At 36.1% G+C, this 21,146-nt stretch overlaps 1 protein-coding gene across 3 annotated transcripts in view; it reads right to left on the bottom strand.

Annotated features, from left to right (window-relative positions):
* Nucleotides 1–21,146, bottom strand: part of LOC138331600 (homeobox protein cut-like 1) — a 92,421-nt gene that overhangs the window by 12,062 nt on the left and 59,213 nt on the right. For 2 of the 3 annotated variants that reach the window (XM_069279307.1, XM_069279309.1), the window contains exons 8-15: nucleotides 11,772–11,820; nucleotides 10,034–10,207; nucleotides 9,668–9,742; nucleotides 7,859–7,965; nucleotides 6,964–7,109; nucleotides 5,072–5,662; nucleotides 4,051–4,265; nucleotides 2,471–3,545 (exon numbers count right to left, since the gene is read on the bottom strand). In XM_069279307.1, the coding sequence (XP_069135408.1) occupies nucleotides 2,471–3,545; nucleotides 4,051–4,265; nucleotides 5,072–5,662; nucleotides 6,964–7,109; nucleotides 7,859–7,965; nucleotides 9,668–9,742; nucleotides 10,034–10,207; nucleotides 11,772–11,820 (2,432 nt within the window). The remainder of the gene's footprint in view (nucleotides 1–2,470; nucleotides 3,546–4,050; nucleotides 4,266–5,071; nucleotides 5,663–6,963; nucleotides 7,110–7,858; nucleotides 7,966–9,667; nucleotides 9,743–10,033; nucleotides 10,208–11,771; nucleotides 11,821–21,146) is intronic. The other variant, XM_069279308.1, reaches the window with a different exon arrangement.

Here is a 21,146-nt window from a genome sequence, read left to right on the forward strand (position 1 = left end):
CGGGACATTGCATACAGGAGAGTATATGATATATAAATATAGGCCTGGGGTTAAAGGGCGCCGTCTGCCATGCATCCATCCTCCATCTTGTTACGATATGTGGATAAATAGGTATATATACATAGATAGAAATGCATTTTTGTTTAATAGGACATGCACATCGTTATATATATTGGATTAGAGGCACGTTACTTTTGGTACACGCGCTGATCGCTGGCCAAAGAACCACGTCAGAGATTTCTAGACAAAGCTGTTAGGAAAACCGGCCGTATTACATGAGCAGATATAGAGAGTTATTCCCCTTTCTTACATTAACATTTAGCTCCCTTTCTTCTTTATTACACCTAAATTGAATAACATCACTAAAATATATTTTTTACTTAACTTACTAAATGTTATCAGAGATCACAATAAAATTGAAGTCTACAGATATCTAAGACTAATTAAAGACGATTAAAGATATTAAATAGATAAAAAAAAACTTAATGCTTCCAGAATAAAAATGAAAAGTGTCCTTCTTTTGTTAGCACTGAAATAACAGGTCTAGATAAAACAACGCCTATTTCCACTTAAACAATAAATCCTATCTGAATAGTGAGTTATCCCCCTTCTCACACAGATATCACATTTCTACATGTTCACATTTTTATTCCTGAATATAATCCAGAGATGAAAATGCAAAATTTTGAAAAAGGCTGAAATATATATTTTTTGGGGAAATTAAAAATATATATTCATTTAGTTTCCTTACATGTTTGGACAGAATACTTCCAGGTACATTACAGGTCAAAAAATAATAGAATGTCCAGGTAAAATAGCAAGCAATAAAGAGTTATGTCCCCTACACCAAATTTAATCACATTCACCTGATCATTTTATAAGTTTCATAAAACATTCATAGACTTATTTCTGAAAATTTCGTATCATTATAGACTACATTAACAACTAGTGGCTTCTGGTACCAATATACAAGCATATTAATGAAATTTATTTAACTTTTTTCTTATTGATTTTCAAACTGAAAAAAATTGTTATTCCATTACTTCTTGTCTCAATTCAATTCAATAAGATTTTAAGAAAGTTATCTCCCCTTTATAGACACAGCTCCGTACCACGGCTTGCTGTGTTAATTAGAGTTAACTCCTCTTTTAATCCACAGTGCAGTTCATTGACTTGCTGTGTTGCTTCCCACCTAGTCTTGCCCTAAGAGAGTTATCCCCACCTTAGTCAGCTGAACCCTAATTAGAGAGTTATCTCCCCTTTTAGTCCACAGCGCGGTACATTGACTTGCTGTGTTGCTTCCCACCTAGTCTTGCCCTAAGAGAGTTATCCCCACCTTAGTCAGCTGAACCCTAATTAGAGAGTTATCTCCCCTTTTAGTCCACAGCGCAGTACATTGACTTGCTGTGTTGCTTCCCACCTAGTCTTGCCCTAAGAGAGTTATCCCCACCTTAGTCAGCTGAACCCTAATTAGAGAGTTATCTCCCCTTTTAGTCCACAGCGCAGTACATTGGCTTGCTGTGTTGCTTCCCACCTAGTCTTGCCCTAAGAGAGTTATCCCCACCTTAGTCAGCTGAACCCTAATTAGAGAGTTATCTCCCCTTTTAGTCCACAGTGCAGTACATTGGCTTGCTGTGTTGCTTCCCACCTAGTCTTGCCCTAAGAGAGTTATCCCCACCTTAGTCAGCTGAACCCTAATTAGAGAGTTATCTCCCCTTTTAGTCCACAGTGCAGTACATTGGCTTGCTGTGTTGCTTCCCACCTAGTCTTGCCCTAAGAGAGTTATCCCCACCTTAGTCAGCTGAACCCTAATTAGAGAGTTATCTCCCCTTTTAGTCCACAGCGCAGTACATTGGCTTGCTGTGTTAGCATCATGCTTGTTAGATGCTTACTTGAGCTGTAAGTCTAGTTATCACTTGGAAAAGGAATCGTCGGCCTCCATTGTTTGTACAACACAGAACTAAATATGATCAGTTCCTAGTGGATCTCTTCTTGTATTTCGTCAATTTAAACACGAAAAATAAGTGAAATTTTTCTCAACACAAACACTGAAAGCCTAACGGTTATTCTTATCCTTGTTTGTTACCATTAAAAGTGTCGGCAATATCAATGCTGACCTGAGGTGAAATACAAAAGATGGAGTCAGGTGAGTTTCACCTCTACATCGGTCAGTTAACTGACCACTTGACCAAACATTCCTCCTCCAAGTAGACGGCCTTTTGTTACTTTCATATGAGTACAACATTATGTAATACCATTCTCATGAGTACAAGATAATTTCTAATTAGAAATAATGATATTGATTTTAACCAGTTAAGCTTATATAGAACTATATCAAAATCATTGACTTTTGAATTTGAGATTCTTTATAGACTCTTGAATTTATATATATATTTTTATTTTAAGATTTTCATGAAATTCAAACAAGTAAACAAATAACAAAACGTTCAAAACAAACAGTAGGACCTACATTGTTCCCCAGGGGCCCGAGGATTGGCCGATCTCATCAGCTTCTCTGGCGGGATGTGATACTGCGACGCCACCAGCTTTGGAATCGCCTCTGTATCCTCTAGAAAAATCTGCATTCTGATGAAGGGTTCTCTCCCTTTTTGCGTAAGCATGTGCCAAGGCTTTGGGCGTGCGAGGAGATCACTAACCGATCCCTGTGACAGGCCTAGCACACTCTCCCCAAACAATCGCTGACTGATCGAATACTGACTTAATGTCTCCTTTACTTGCTTCACTAATTCTTCCGTACCAATGTTGCCGTACTTATCAAACTGTTCCTGTGTTATAGGGGGCAGCACCGCTCTCAAGGGTTTATTTGAGGACACGCCCACATGGGGTCGTGACATCACAGAGTTAGCAATACTTTGCATGCGCTGTAGAGGTGAAATGCATTCGGCTGGGGCGTACGATCCAAATCGAGGTTTTTCAAAACCATTCTCATGACCGTTCATTTTAGGTCTAACTAAGAAAAAGGCACTACCAGCGTGATGTGATGGGTCTGAGGGCGACTTCTCGGAGCTGCCAGAGGTTGGGGTCGTCGGCGCTGAATTACTATGCTTACTCAGATCAATCGGTCCATTGGACTGAAAACCATTAAACTGAGATCCAATATCATCAGACGTACTATCTGGCGGCTCCGTTTTTACTGTTGGGTTTTCTGGTGAACTGTGTGAGCGTCGTATTTCACCCGGCTCCTGATCTTCCTTCTGCGCGTTGACAGCGAGTCTTGCCAGCTCCTGTTGGTACATTGAGCTAGCCGCCAGATTCCCTGCGCTCTCTGCAGCCTTAGCAAGCTTAAGAAGTTCCTGTCTGTAAATACGCTCGACCATTTCTTTGGAGGACACAGAATTTTCGGCGTTATCTCGATGTCGCTCTCCATCAATGCTGAATTTCCGTGAATGTGATGTGTGATGGGCGTGATTGGATGAAGATACAGAAGTTGGACTTCGCAGTGCCACCTGGTGGTCATTGACTTGTGCGAGTCGTGTCATTTCCTGCTGGTAAATACTACTGGCCATAGCCGACGCCACTTGGTGCTGAAACAAAGAATCAAACTGAAGGTCAACCCTGGGACACTATACACATGAATTTATGACTAGTTTTTTTCAGCTAACAAAAATTCACTGCTAAATAAACATACATTAACATGGATTTTTTTCTTTCTTAGAATATAATTAATTTTTTTTTTTTTTTTTAACTTTGTCTAAAACATCTAAATACTGTAATGAGAATCGGACACACATTTTCAAAATGTTACAATTATATTCTTTTAAATGTTTAAATTCTGTAAATTGACCTAAAATTTAAGTTTGACCCATTTTCTCCAAAATGACCTATATTTAACAAGTTTGACACACTTCCAACATTTTACCATTAATCTATAGTCTGGATCAATAATATTTTGAAGTGACCTTTCCCAATTATAATTGGAATAGTTTATTTGACATACACCTCGACCAACATTCCTGCCTCACACTTTCCTACTTTTTCTTTATGACCTACATTTGCTCAATCTTGACCTATATCATTGCATGTCTTTACCTGTTCCATGGCCTTTTTCATGTGCATAGCTTTTTGAGCGTCATTAAGGATTTGAGCAATGCGTTCCTCGGTGTGCGAATCATCGTGCTGTACACTAGGCACGAGGTGTTGAGAGCCTGTGAACAGCCCAGGAAGTAGAGAGTTAAACATTGATGACGAAATCCCATCACTGCCATTCGTTACTGCGGTTACTGCCGCTGTTGCTGCCTTGTTTGCTGCAATATAAATCATTGTCACGGTAACCAGGCACACCAAGTGGATTTGTAACCCATCACCATGGCATCGAGGGACTTTGAAATTCACCAGTGACCTTCAAAATCAGCAAATGACCTTGAGTCTCACATGTGACCTTCAAAGACATCACATGACCTTGAGTCTCACATGTGATCTCTAACGTTATCATCTGACCTTGAGTCTCACATGTGACCTTCAAAATCAGCATGTGACCTTGAGTCTCACATGTGACCTCTGAAGGCATCATGTGATCTTGACTTGCACATGTTACTTCCAAAGGCATCATGTGATATTGGACATCCATGAGAGCATTAGATAGCACCAGGTGACCATAAAATGTCACATTACATGATTACATATTTGGAGAGGCAGCAAACAGCGGGCAGTAAACTCGGCAGTACAACATCAGTCACAGTAATAGACATGCAATACTTACAATTTGATTCTTATATTGTAAATCAATTGATGCAAAACAAAATATTTTGAATCCTAAATGTCATCAAGTACATTAAATTTAAACAAAGAAACTAAAAGGACAGATAAGTATTTGCTTAATTTTAAACTTTTGTAAAACCATAGAATTTTACAAGTTTTAAAATAAATGATTTCAAAGCATCCAAATGTTACCCAAAACATCTTTTGTACATGAAATTCTGGTTAAAATATGCTTAAAATCATCTTAAAAGTATTTCTCTAAGAAATGATTTTTACCAAATGCAAGCATTTAGACAATTGACATTTAAGTCTGCTTTCTATAAAGGAACATGCAGAAAAGAAAACAACTCACTTTTCTTTGGTGAGATCGCCTTCAGACTTAGAATGTTGCGGTCATCTGTTGCCCACTGATACATCTTCCTATAGGACTCTCGTCCCTTCTCGGTCAGTTTGTCCCAAGACTTGGGTTTGGACAGCAGTTCGCTGACCGTGCCCTGTGAAAGCCCTAACACATGTTTGGCGAATAGGCGCTGACCTATATTATGTATGCTTAAAAGTTCACGGATTGTCTTTGCTACAAGAGAAGTGTCTAGGCCCTGTGAGTTATTGGGCTCTGATTTCACTATGCCGCCTAGCCCGTAGTTTGATATTAAAGGCCCATTTCCAAACGGGAAGAATTGTGGCGATGGTGGAGGAATTTGTGACACATCTGAACTTGGAATGCTGGGTACTCTTTCAAAAGTTCGTTTTGGCGAGGATTTTTCAGACTCTGCCCCGCCGCCACTAGAGGGCGTTGATGGGGTTGATATCCGGGAGACTGCTTCCTGTTGCTGCGACTGCTCCCGCTGTTGATCCTTCTGTTGCTGGTACGTTGCTGCAATTTCTTCGCCCAACATTGACGCGAATGCTTCGGCATTTTCGGAGAGAGCGGGGGTGGAATCGCCTGTAAGGAAGGTGAGATGTACATGAAAGCACTGTTGTCAGTTTGCCTTGTTAGAAGGGTAATACAAACATGCAGGCAGCCAGCATACTGCTTCAATGCAGTTATTGGAGGGCATTGTCTTATTTGTATTTTGTGTTTCTGTAGAAGCCAAAATGTTCAATCACTGTTGATTTTTTTCACAGGGGTTTGGTTTGTTCCCGAATTGATCAAATGCCTTTCATGACACTCTGCACCTTTCTTAGCAAGGCAGGGGAGTTCTGGGGCCCCATAAGGGGTTACTCCAGTCAGACGCAAATAGGTCACCTCTTGTGGGTCCTCTATGGAGTCCCTAAAGAGGACAAATGCAAAGGAGCTGTGGAACATTCTACCATGTTCAGGCCAAAGAAAGAAAATTCTTTGTTGATAATGGGGAACATATTCCACATAAGCTGAGAGATACATCATGCATTAATCTCCTTTGTGACCATTTGTTTAACTCAGTCACCCCTGAAGATACATTTGAACTCTTCCAATTAAAAAATTGGAATAGTTCATTATGAATTTTCAGGGATGAGCGAGTTAAAGGAGACTCAGATAGAAAGATCATTCCATTGTAGCTCAAAAGGTCGAAACCAATGAGGCCAATCAGAAGGAAACTTCATTGAGGCTCCAGATGGGGGGGCTTCATGGTTTGGCCAAAAAAGAGATGGTTAAAATGACATGATTTTTAAAATGAATCTTTGAAGAAGAATTAGAATGAGGGATCAGAAAGGGTGATGTGCTTATTTAGTGATTGCAACTCAACAAAATGTTAGTAAACTGATTCAATATGACCTCATTAGTGAACAAAAAGTGAGTGAAAAAGTGTTTTAATTATTTCACTAATAAAAAAAAACAACCTGTTTTCACTTCAGAATCACACATGCTGTTTCTTATCACATTTGTTATTTCCACCAAGTTTGTTAAAAGAAATGTGAGGAAAAAAAGAGAAATCCTTTATTTGGTTCTAAACCTGTTATAATTAGCATGGATTACACATATGCCACTGTATATTAAAGACATTGCACTAAAACTTGACACTATAGAATTTCGATATTTTAATATTTTTTTTATAATTTTTTAATAATCATTTTTCAATATAAAATATAACTTGACCTTTGAAAAATTTAGAAAGTGCTCAACACATATTTAAACAGTTTTTTTTTACAAAAAATCCATATCACTGAGTAAAATGTCAATCTATTAAAAGCATTGAAAAATATTTCTACAAGTGGCATACGAGTGATCCATGTTCCAACCTCTAGTAAAGGGAGATAACCAACCTGACACTTCGCTCTTGGCTAACTTTATGGTCGTGTTTTCCGACTGGAGACTCTTGTTTTTCTCCAATAGAAGCATCTCCAGGGATTTGGACTTGTCCTCCCCAGACTCCTCAGTTGACTGGGAAAACTCGATCGATTTGAGAACTCTGTTGGGGAGGAATAACAGCAGAGATTTATAAAAAAAATTCATAATTCTTTACATTAACATAAGGGTTACAAATACCAGCGCTTTAAAATTTTTCATTTATAATCTAAGCTATTTCATAAATAGAAAACCTAAAACAATATATATCTTTTTAGATTTAAATTTTGGCAAAAGACATTCACAGATGAAGTTTTAGAAGTTACATCTTTGCCATTAAAATGACTCTCATTACCATTAAATTTGCATTTTATGTCTTAACATTACCAATAAACTGAAACATGTCTGCATTAAGAATATTTGGTATATTTTTGTGCCTCTTAGATTTTTCAGTTGCTTTCGGAGAACAGTAATACCATAAGATTTTTTTTCTAAAATTCAGATTTTTTTTTACTTACTGTGTATTGTAAGGTGAAAATTCCTATATTCTAAATAGCACAAACTAAAAAATTAGTTACCGTATTCGACCTAATAGTAATAAGCACCCAGGTCGCTTAAAAAAATTGAAAGAATAAGAGCCGAATAGAACCAAATTTACAAAAGAAATAAGAAAAAGAAACATTGGTTTTCATACTTTCAGCCTGCATTTAATTGTAGGTCAGTGAAAACGAGGCCTCAGAAAGAGAGAACAGCACTTGTAGGGATGGAGGCATGTATTGGATCAAATACCATATGTATCGTGGGTTATAGGAATATGGTAAAGACTAATGGTAGTGGAAATAGGGTAAGAGTGGTTTTTTATGGTGTACGTACAGGAGTTCACGTTTGACCTCCTCGTAGTCCCCTTGTGACCTCATTTTCTCCTCCAACACTCGGAAAGCTTCATTCTTCTGTGTAAGCTCCTCTTCCAACTTTGACACCTGTAAACAAAATGTTATTAAAATAAATACATTCCGTAAACAATCATCCATCTACCATCAATTAAATGTTCTTCTTTCAATTAATTAATTACAAATAAAGTCTACTATTTGCAGATGTTTTTCACGAGAAGCAAATTTTTAAAATATTTTTGAAGATTTTATAAGTGTGTGACTTGTGTTTTTACACATGCGTGCCATATTACGCAGGTGTATGCATGATGTTGACAAATGATTAATGCTAACGAGAGTTTGACTGCTGCCATTTTAACTGAAGCTTAAACGAAAACTAAAAAAGCACTAGGCTTGGAGATATTCTACTGCTATCCAATCTAATTTGAGAGATTTTGAGATTGCAAATGTACGTTTTTACGGCCATTTTGGTTTGTGAACAGCACACGGTCCTAAGGGATCTCCACCTGACTTGTAAGAGCTACGACGACTTTGTCACCCTGCGGTAGCAGTAGTAGCCTATAGCTGTTATCTCTCTCAGTCTTGCCAGATAAAACATCGTGCATCACAACTATAGCAATACTCAAATGATTTCTCAGCTTTTAAAGACAATTGAATACATTGCACTTAATCTTTGGTGTGCTTATAAGTCGCATATAATATAAATCAAATAATTTTCAAAAATCTCCCCGATGAAAAAAGAAACAGGTTTTTGATTGCTATTTGTTAAAACATTGAAAGCAATAAACATTACTATCATATTGATTAGTAATATGATAAGTTTAATATGTTCTCTTATCAAAATAACGATTTCTTCCATATACAGTAACGATATAAGGACAGCTATCTGTTTTAACCATATAGATTATGTACAGTTATGTAATTTGTACTTTAAAATCAATAAATTTGACATATAATTCAGGATTTATAGATGAGTCGGAAAGAATATAAAAATCAATTAAAAATAATCCTGGTAATCTATGGCGCTGAGCAGATATTATTGATTTGCCGAATCGACTGATGCATTGGCACGGCAACAGCTGTCAATAATTGATTGCCATTCATCTCGTTGCCATGGCAACCGCTCACTTGCCAACAAAGCCTGCATCAGAAATCAATGAAGTTTTCAATAGGGAGTCGTTTGTTCGACAGGACTCGGAAATCAATACTAGATATCATTGATTCCCCCTCCTCCTCAGATCAACTTACATTACAAATACAATAAAACATTTTATCAGGGGAAATTCTTCTCGCCTGATTAAAAACAGAATTGATACGAGGCTTTACGTATATCGGGGTTCGTCACCAAACCTTCTCGCCTGCCACTGAGCTACTAGTGTCGTTATATAACAGTGTTACCATCTTTAAGTCACCAAACCTCAGCCCTAAGGTATCGCTGTAATGATGCTACATCTACAAGCCAAGCCATCACATACTTTGTCATTCTCTGTGACATATTTTACACATTTTGTTTCATTCTTTTTAATGTCCTAGCTTTCAAAAGATAAATTTGCGTGAGGATTTCCAAATTTTGTTCATGTAGGTAGGAAGGGTGAACTGCTATTTTTTTTTTTTTTTCATAGCAAACTTTTTATTAAAGCTACACATGAGCTTAACTGTTCTTTCTACTTTAAAAGCACTTTCTTTATAATTTTTGCCTATTTGCAGTAATTACTCATATGTTATCATCACATGACATCAGTTTACTCGCCTGATTGGCTATCTTACTATCACATGACATCAATGTACTCACCTGATTGGCAGAGGACTCCCTCAGTTTGTTTAGTGATGCTTGCAGTCGCTGAACATCATCCACTAACTGAGAAATCTGTAACAATATAATGCTTACATATACATATATGTACTTGTAACATCATCTTTCATTTGATAAATTCCAACTAAGCTCTCTTTTGATTACCTTATTTGACCGAACTTTAAAAAAAAAATTCAACTTGTGCTTCGCTAACTCATTACATGTTCCACAGGTGGTTTATACATAAAGAATGAGTTGTTTATTGATCAATACATTAGTAAACTCAATAAACATCCATGGCTGCAAAAAACATATGATTGGTGCTTTATCGAGGAAATACAGCAGGGATGATTTCTGAAAACCAACCTCCTTCTCCTTAGCGGCGAGTTCCACCTCAAGACTTGAGCGCTGAAGGATGTCCATGGCCTGTTCTACATTGGGCGAGGCCACGCTCTCGGCCGCACTTGTCTGGTCACGCGCCACTGCTTTCGTCAGTTGTTGCTGTAATTGCTCTACCTGTCGTTCCGTTGCTGCTGCTCGCTATAAACAACAGACAGCAACAGTTAACTTCAGAGTCGACGAGTTATAAAAATCATGTAGTGGTATTTGCATAATACAACAGAGACAACGAAGTGAAAATAATGAAATCTTGCATTGTCCCATAATGGCAACAAAACCTCTCGCCATATATGTATTCACTGATCACACTGGATGAGTGGGTTATATTGTGTGCGAGACAAGACTTCCCTAGTCAAGTATCAAACTCCATAAACAACGGCAATCAATAGATTATTGATCTGACTGGGCCTCACACGATCAATAACTGATCAATAATAACATATCATAAAGTATATATACATGTATATTTCAGCAGCTGGCCCTGCAATGAGTTCTTAATATGTCACCACATGCTGGCCCCTACCATGTATACATCACATTTTGGTGGCCCCTACCATGTATACATCACATTTTGGTGGCCTCTACAATGTATATATCACATTTTGATGGCCCCTACAATGTATATATCACATTTTGGTTGCCCCTACCATGTCCATACATTACATTTTGATGGCCCTACCATGTATACATTACATTTTGGCAGCCCCTACGATGTATATGTCACATTTTGGTTGCCCCTACCATGTACACACATTACATTTTGATGGCCCCTACCATGTATACATCACATTTTGGCTGTCCCTACCATGTATATATCACATTTTGATGGCCCCTACCATGTATATATCACATTTTGGTTGCCCCTACCATGTACATACATTACATTTTGATGGCCCCTACCATGTATACATTACATTTCGGTGGCCCCTTCCATGTATACATCACATTTTGGAGGCCCCTACCATGTATACATCACATTTTGCTTGCCCTTACCATGTATACATTACATTTGGTGGCCCTTACCATGTATACATTACATTTTGGTGGCCCCCACCATGTATATATCATATTTGGTGGCCCCTACCATGTGTATATATCACATTTTGGTGGCCCCCACCATGTATATATCATATTTGGTGGCTCCTACCATGTATATATCATATTTGGTGGCCTCTACCATGTACATACATCACATTTTGGTGGCCCCTACCATGGATACGTCATATTTCCATTACCTTTAGTTGAATGCAATAATGCATTGGTTTTACTTTTAATTATTTCCCTTAAGGTCGCATGCTACTTAAACATATTTTACATCTGATGGTTACATCCCTTAGTCAATGTTAATTTGAAGGTTTAGAACACTAGTTAACGATCTTAATTCTTTTATTCCAGTTATTTTCACGTTTTTTTGTTTGTGTTTTTTTTATTAACTTTTTGCGATTGAGCAGTTTTTTTCTCTCTCAAAATTTGTATCAATTATTCAGAACTTAATACTTTTCTTAACATGTAACTGAAGTAGGAAAATATTTATCCTTGACGTAGGAAAACCTTTATCCTTGACCTAAGAATGAATATTTTATAAATTCACCTAAGTAAAGATAAAGGACATGAAAATGAAATCTGTTTCATATTCTAACAATGAAACAGTGATATAGAAGAAACAAAAACAGATCTCTTTTGTGATGAAGGTAATAAAAGTTACCTCATTGGCACGCTCCAGGTCCGCCATCACCATCTCCATTTCATCTGACCTGAAAAATAAAAGGCTTAAATTAAAATAAATTTTGACACAAGATGGTGATTTTAGACCAAATCATTTTCACAATGATTTAAATCTGGAATGCTTGACAATCTTGCACTGTAGTAATTCAGTTATAATAACAAAACTGGTATATATTAATCAGGAGATATGTAATCACTTCATTATATATTTTTTTTTTGTTTCCAATCATTCTACTTGCCTGAGGTATTTTTATTTCTACATCTATAGATTCAATAGATCCTTTTATCTTATACATATCTTTGCAATACAAATAAATTTAAGTTGGTCCCTCTCTAGCTGACCTTGAGAAAGCAACCATCAGCTTTTCGAATTTATTACATGTGCGGAATATAATTATTTCATCGAGCATAATCTTTCCCAGGCTAAACATGGTAAGAGATACTGTTTGAATAAAATGTCACTTCTAATAAATTGTAACAAATTCATTCAATATGAAATTACGCATTAATACTAAACAGTAAAGGTGAGGGGTCAAAGGTTGAACAAAGGCCAGTCCAGGACACATATATATATATATATTGCTTGCTTGGTCGATGTTCCACCTAACATGACACTAATCTATCTGCTGGCATTAATGAATTTATTATTCAAATCGGTCGGAACACTGATTCACCCAAACAGGGCAATAACAAATTAGTCTATCCTAACATCAGGTGTACACAAGTCTTCAAATATTTTTCTGACAGAATTTGTCATTTTTTTCTGTTTGATTAAGTGCGAAAAAGACCTTCAAGGGGAAGAAAACATTTATGGACTTGGTATGAGGTGTAAACACAAATTTATGAACCTTATCGTAAAACATATATCACCCAATGCCAAGGGAAAAATAAAATTGAAAAAAAATAATTGATCAATTTATTGCAGATAAGATATCCATATAATTATTTGATATCATTTATTTCCTTATATATTGAAACGATCAAATGATAATAGCAGACCATTATGGACATAATCAGTTTTCATTAAGTTGATATTTTTTTCTCAACTTCATTTAAAGTGTAAAATTTAAAACTATCAAATATCTCCAATTTACTCTTTGATAATATACACGATTTCTTTTTAGCATTCAAAACCAACAATTATTGTAAAAATTTCTTACAAATGAGCATTGTAAGAATATCTTTTAAAGAAAAACAAAACTTTTGTCCCTACTTATCAGGTCAAGTGAGTAATCATCAAAATTTCTTTAAAAGAAAAGCTTAATTCATCCGTAAGTTTGACAAAGTGACCACCTGAGGCATTTTACTGACCAAGGGAGTGAGGGCATTTTATTTACCTGTGACGATATTGACGTTTATTCCTGATAAGTCTATAAATCAGTTATGCAAATGAGCTATCTCCACACCTGCACAGGTATGACTGTAGGGCTGTCAGAGAGGCCTAATTAATCTTACCGTATACCCTTCAGCAGTGAACATATTACTCACTTGGTTAAAACTAAAATATACACACTGATACGAAGGCTGATTAATATAACGACAGCTCGGCCGACACCGGACCAACTTAATTACATAATCAAGACAGTGAAAAAGTCTTCGCTGAATAAATACACAAAATGATTTTATTAGGACTTAAATATATAAATGGTTTGCTCTTTCATATACAGCTAGAAAATTGCAAATAAACGATATAAAGCGTCATTAAATATTAACCATATCAATGTTAAAATCTCATAAAACTCGACGTAAGATTCCTGAACATAGTACCAGTTGACATCAGTGTATTTGCCAAATAAAAATTCACCTGTTTCAAATTTTTGAAAATTTGAAACTTGTTTTATATGCAGTCAAACATGTCTATAAAGATCACCCAAGGGACAGAGGCAAAATGGTCTTTAAAGCCAGGTGGTCTCTCTACACAGGTTGATTTGTGTTGAAATTGGTCATTTTGGGACCCTAGAAAATTGGTCTTATTGAGCAGGTGGTCTTTACACAGAGGTGGGCACTACGGCATCAAGATGGTGACACAAATGTGTGAAACTGTTTTTTTCTCAGTAGAAATATGTTCAAAGGAAAGGTCTATTTCTTAAAAGCTGATAATGAACAATAAAAACATGAACCAAATTGTACAAAATTACTTTTTTTTATACAGCTCATTACTGCCAACTAACAAATTAAGATTTTTTTTCTTTAAATTCTAAACAGTACACTCCTAACCCCCCGCCCCTCCTCCATTCCTAACCCCCGTTCCATTCCTACCCTCCCCCCTTCCATTCCTAACCCCCTCCCCCTTCCATTCCGAATCCCCCTCCCCCTTGCATTCATCCAAGTTTTTATAAGGCAAATGACAAAATAAAGAAATAAATAAACATGAGAGAAACTTTCTAAAAAGATTTTACAACCTTAAGATTTCTGGCTTTATGGAAGTTAATCTATTGCATATAACAGTTTTCCTCAATGATATGGAATTAAAGGACTTTTTTTATTACATTGAAAGTAAGAAAACTGAAAATTACGTCAAGGTTAGCTGGACAGTATATATTTAAGTTATACCAGTTTATTGACTATTGCAAATTTGAAATATGGCTAGACTTTTGAAATAATTTGAATTGTGAACTGACTATCAGCTTAGGAATATACACCGAACTTCCACAACCCGAAATATCTATAAATAACCCAACAATAGTTATAGCTATCTCTAAAATATATATTTCTTACTCAAAACTTTGGCCTCAGATCAACAAGATTCGATAAGTAGAACTTGCCAATAAAAATTCTAAGACAAAGAAACGACAGTCTTGGACAAGTTAGCAGTATTTTATTCAATTTGTCTAACGACTTACACCGACTAATCACATCTACTTTCCCACCATAAAGGCTTATTAAAGAAAATAAAAGATCACACGAGTTTTTTTCCCTGAGTCGGGCATCGTTACGTTTATCAATGTAGGCATCAGTTAAACAAACGACATGCAGACACATAAATATAATCAAAACTTTGAGTTACGGATCAATGGAGGAAGAAAACGGCATAAAAACACAAGTATGTTTACAATTACTGATCGAGCATAATTGATTACTCATAGCTGATTAGTATCATGATTAGCGGGTGCTTCGACCCCCAGTTCTCTCCCCTCCCATCGTATCGTCAGCCAAAGATCAACCATGTTGATGGCTTTGTACTTGATCTTCCTTGCGTTTGACGCCTATGATTTATAGTAATATAATTTGAAATTTTCAGCCACCTATCAAGAACTGTGTTCTGTAATCATTTGCACATGTCGGTACAGAAGGAGGGGGGATGGGGGAGAACGGGACATATTTGATGAGGGTATTTTTTATAATGCTGAGGGACACATTGATGGGGAAGCTTTCACACTTTAATGCTGGGGATCAAAAATAGTATGTAAATCCCTAGGGACTTAGGCCCAAACCTTAGGGTTCAAAATAGGGGTATGGAAAGAGAGGAGTGCTAAAACTAGAAATGGAGTCCATTGAAAGAAGGCAACTTATACAAGGCCGAGGTCCTGATTTCTCGAAACAAAAATTTTGATTTTTTTGTCAAAGCTTAAGTCAAGAGTAATCTCTTCATGCAACTTAAGAAAAATTTTTAACTAAAGTTAGTATCAAGTCCCAATAAAAGAAGTGAGGAATGGGAATTAATTAACTTAAGTCTACATGGTACAAAACTTGGAAGGATATAATGCAACATAACTTGGAGCTGATAATTACATCTGGTCTAAAAGGACAAAAAGAAGCATCATTTAGGTTGTACTGAAGAAGGCCGAAAACTACAGGAGGTATCTATGTAAGGGAATAACCAAAAAAGATCAAACTAGGTCAAAGGTATAATACTTGCAGTGATAATTATTACAAATTATTCAAAAGTAAATTATGCAATATAAATCAATGCTGTATTAATCAGTGGTCATATAGGAAAGAGTCAGTTTAGATAGGGAGAGAGGAGTCGGTTTAGATAGGGAGAGAGGAGTCAGTTTAGATAGGGAGAGAGGAGTCAGTTTAGATAGAGAGAGAGGAGTCGGTTTAGATAGGGAGATAGATAGGAGAGTGTTTAGGAGAGAGAGTCGTTTAGATAGGGAGAGAGGAGTCGGTTTAGATAGGGAGAGAGGAGTCAGTTTAGATAGGGAGAGAGGAGTCAGTTTAGATAGGGAGAGAGGAGTCGGTTTAGATAGGGAGAGGATAGGAGAGGGCGTTTAGATAGAGAGGAGTCGGTTTAGATAGGGAGAGAGGAGTCGGTTTAGATAGGAGAGAGGAGGTAGATGTTTAGATAGGGAGAAGGAGTGGTTTAGATAGGGAGAGAGTCGGTTAGATAGGAACGTTTCGGTTAAGATAGGATGACGTCAAGCGACACCTGACTTTAGGAACATTATACTAGTGTATTCAGGAATTCAATAACATAATGATGTGACAGGACTCGACAATTAAACGGAGCTGCCAATTTATCACGGCTTCACCCTGCTGACCCCCACGCCGCGTGTCACTATCGGTCGGCATCTACAGGAGATCCGACCCAGGAATTAATTATATGCAAAATACCTTATCTGCTCCAATACCTGATCACTCTCATATATCACCACGCGACACTCATCTCGTCGCCATTTCTTAGAAACTTGATGATCTTAACAAGTCACAAGGTTGTATGTTTGCTACTGTAAGCATTTCAACTCGGCAAGGTTTCTCAGGATTTCCTTTTTTAAATTTATTTTGAACTTTATCAGATTCCCATTTCTAGGAATATCCGTCTTCTATGCTAATTTGTTGAATAAAGTAAATTTTGACTATATGTATAGGAAGGTATTATTTTGTGTTCTATTTATTAATAGGGTTTCATTTTATCTCACTTAATAATTTATGAAATTACTCTTTCTTACACAATTCAATCAAAATAATTAAAAAAAAAAAAACTTTTTAATACTGATGCTTTAAATAAATGGAATATTCAAATGTATTTTAGAATCATCAAAATCATCAAAACTTGAGGTATTTTCACACAAATTTGTTCTTTGAAGAAATTCTCAGAATTTATTCAAGTTTTACATTTACTATCATACATTTAAAGATATTCTATAAATCTAAAAATGTTTTCACTTCTGTAACTTTGATTAATGAGCTTGATATATAAATGCTTTTCCTCAATTATTTAATCAATAAAATGAAATTATCATGTATTCATTAACATAAAGTTTCAGAGCCCCGGGGACTTTACAGGGAACACGACACAAAGTGTATTGCTATTGGTCACATGCCCACTAAAATAGCTATTTATTTGTTTTATGTTGAAACCGAATCATAAACATTAATGTAAGCATTGTCTAATGTTTGTTTGAAATATGCCCACTGTCACGAATTAACGACTCTAGAAGTTTTGCTGGATATAAAGCCATAATTTAAACGGAGCAGTTTGGTTGCCATGGTTATGAGGTCATCCTGTATGTACATTCATCACAAATACAAATATTTCACCCCGAACTCTCCAATGTCAATGGAACCAGTAGAGAACCCTATAAACATGTGTATATATGATTATCAGAGCCATTAATAATCGGCCCCTGGGGACCTACAAGGTCCTTAGTCACAATCTACAAGGTCCTTATTGAAAATACAGACAAACACACAGGAGCTAGCATTTGTAAACTAAAACATTACCACTTTTCTTTACAATAATCAAAACTTTCAAAACTTAAATTCCAAAATCAGTTAGGATGAAAAAATCGGAAAGAAATCAAAACTACTGCAAGTATATCAGAAAATTATTTCCTGAATAGTTGGGAGAATTCAGTGTATGTGCAGAGTTAAAATTTAGACATAATCTCTCGCCTTCCTTCTTTTTGCAGAAGTTATGTAACTACTCAGTGATTTTGTTTAAACATTAGGCAATTTGAAGCCGATAAAGATTAAAGTCATTTTGCCCCCTTCTAGACTGGCCATGAGACCTTAAGATATTGATAAGATTTCTCGGCAAAATTCTTAAACTAGATTATCTCCCCCTTGTTTGATACAGAGAATCAGAAACGTTGTAAAGACAAAAATTGTCAAGTGAAATCTTGATTGTGATATTCTTCAGACTGGTGACAAGTTTAAGTCTTTAATCCAATCTCCTTTCAATTTTCGTCTGCTAGGTGAAGTATAAGTTAAATATCCCTAGCTTACAATGTTAATTTTAGTACTGTAACTTATACCAAGAAAAAACAACCTGATCATTTCCAAGACTATGTCCAAGTATACATCCCCAAACTGACTGATCTGCACCCTGTATAGTGCCCCTTTCGAAAAAACTAAAACGTTTTAACGCAAAAGTTTGTGATTAAATCATGTTAATATACATACAAAGCCTGTATCATTACATTTCAAATGTATTCAGATATCTATTTTAATAGAATATGTATTAAGTCTCGAAACAACGCCGAAACGTTACTCAATTTTATCCAACAGTTTCTGATCTAAAGCTTAATAGGTCCATGTGTTAACTTAACACCCCGCACCTGCGCTGGTGTGATAGAAAAAGGGCCTATAAATTGGTATATATACACTTCTTTTGTTTTACGAGATTTACTGAAAGTGTTTGCTGTGTGATGTTGGCCGTCCCAGCAAAGTTATAGTGTGGATATGAAGTATGAAGTATGAAATGCAAAAGAATGTTGAATCACACTTGTAATTAGACGGAAACGCCTCTCTGCTTCCCCGCAAAATTAACAAACTAATCCAATTCCGAAAACTTGATGCCGTCTTTGAGTGAATCAAATCATCAATGAAACCATGTTCTTTTATCTATACGATATTATATCAGCAAGCCTAACACATTTTGTAGCAGAAGCAATATGAGACAAGAAATCGTGAAGAAATGGTGGAACGTAAATCTTATTTCCACTAATGGCCGAAGGATAAAGTGATCATAATTTTCACAGCTACTTGGCACTAAAGTTGCCGGGGAAAATTAGCAAAACTTTTCTCCCAGTTACCAATGCTATTTCCCTGCCAACAGCCAGAATGAGGCTTGATTATCATCCCATTGTGTGGTTGGGGTGTACAATGTCCTGTGTGTCGTCATAGAAACAGAAAAGTTATAATGTCCAATGTTGTTTCTTTACAGCTTCAAGAAACCAAATAAAACGCCCTATCATCATGGTAATTAGAAGTATCTATTTTTGTGCATGAAAGACTTATTCTAGTTCTCAAGAATATCTCCATAGCCATTGTATAATAATGCAGCAAAATACCAAAAATGTTAAGTGAATGACATCTAGCAATACTTAAAGTATTAGATTTGGTCGTCATATTCTATGAAAATTTGTCAATATTAGCACAAATATTCCATCAAATATCTCAATTTAATATGTTCTACTTCTTTAAATTTTCATTACACATCATTAAAAACCTCCGGAGAGGGGAAATAATTCAAAATTTTGAAAGGATTATAATTACATACTTCTTGGAACTGTAATTTTATTTAGATGATTTTAGCTCTGAAATCTATTCCAATGAATTTCAAAAGGAAAGCTTGCTGTTAATTTATTTTAAATCGTACACAATTATTTTTCTTGTTAATGTTTATTTATTTATTTATTTATTTTTTCTTATTACAGTCAGATCTTGTCTTATCTGAACTTATCATTTTACAAAAATGTATAAATTAGGTTTAGTTTGACCTAGCAGTCAGCTTATTGTCAGTTAAACTATATTTGGTGACACATATTATTATCCATGTATGTTTTATTCATGGAATCTGATATTTATTTGTGCTCATTCGATAATGACGAGAAGTTTTTTTATAATCTGTGACTGATGAAAAGAGCACATATATAGATCTCCGAAGTGGTTTTTTTTTCTGTCTACTTCCTTGATATAACTACAGCTGTTACTTAGAAATGCATTAAGTTTTGATAGTTTAGGAGTATCTTGGAGAAAAACCATCAACCTTGGATTGTCTGTACTCCGTAAATCTGAATCCTGTAACTATTAAAAAGAATTAGATGAAATTGATTTTTTTCTTAATTGATATAAATATATTTTACCAGGCATTGCTAAGTAAATTTTCAAAAGACGCTCCAAACTTTTAAGGATTTTCTTAATGAATAAATAGCAATCTTTAACAGTCTCCGAAAACAATGACATAATATAAGCTAAACTGATTATGATTGTTCTTCTTTGTCTAATTGCATTTTTTGAAAATATTTTTTTACAAACACTGTTGTGTGTCTAGTGATCAGGGTTAACCAGAGTTGAGGTGTATGTTCTTGGCCCGGGGAAAACCTCGTTAGGGTCCAATATACCTGACGAGCTTTAACGTTTGATGAATTAATATGTCGGAACAAAGGTAAGACCAGATGTGTCGAGCCGTCTCGGAGCTTGTAGTGGATTGGAAAACATTTAGCCATACAGACAAGAAATCATTCATAGACGCAAAATTGTTTGATGTGAGTCGAGCAGGTGGGACCCTGGGGGCATCCTTGTCAGAGGGAGGGTGGGGATAGGTCTGGCGAAGATTGGAGATATATCTCTCGCTAATGACCGATTGTCATAGCCGATAGGGCCATGCTTCAATGACCGCTTCCGTAATAAGCATTTATATGTATGTAGGTATTAGCTCTATAAGAGAATAAACCGTTAAAGGGATAAAGGTGACAAAAGTAACAGGATGACAAAAATAGCTCTTTTTAAAAATATTCAGTTTGATGTAAACACTATTAATCATTCAAAATTTGATGAAACTAGAATTGTCTATAAGACTTGATCGCGCCGTCGCCACAAACCAAGTAGAATGGGGCGGGACCGAAGATGGACAAGACACTTTTTGCACAGACAAGATATAATAATCTCTCTCCACCCCCTCCCCCCCCCCAAACTATAGTTTGTACTCAGTCACATTCACTGGACATGCTAAAATTTCTCTAAATATTGTTATTAAAAGTTACTAATTTCTCGGAAAATTCTTCCAATATTTCCATGCTTGACTTTAATCATGATCATTCATGCTTGAATGATTTCCAATTGGACACCATTTATAAGAGGCTAATGTTTTACTGACTTGTAATCAATGACCCTAACAAGACAAGAACGGAATATACTAATCATGCATCACTGAACACTGACCACAGTCTGACGTTTATCAATGACCAAGAGACAGGTATCAATGACCGAGCAATAAATCACTGCAGTAAGCAGCGCCATCTAGTGTTGTTCATCCTAAAATCGCCTCTGTCCCGGAGTTTCTGACAGGGACCAAATGACAGCCGTCATTTTTCAGTACAGAAATAGCTTCATAGGACTGATCAGTTATATCAACCTTCCCTTACGGGCCGTCACCAGTCGATCGGACACGGAAAAAAATCAGGTA

The sequence above is a fragment of the Argopecten irradians genome, chromosome 9, assembly GCF_041381155.1.
Source record: "Argopecten irradians isolate NY chromosome 9, Ai_NY, whole genome shotgun sequence".
Classification (NCBI taxonomy): Eukaryota; Metazoa; Mollusca; class Bivalvia; order Pectinida; family Pectinidae; genus Argopecten; species Argopecten irradians.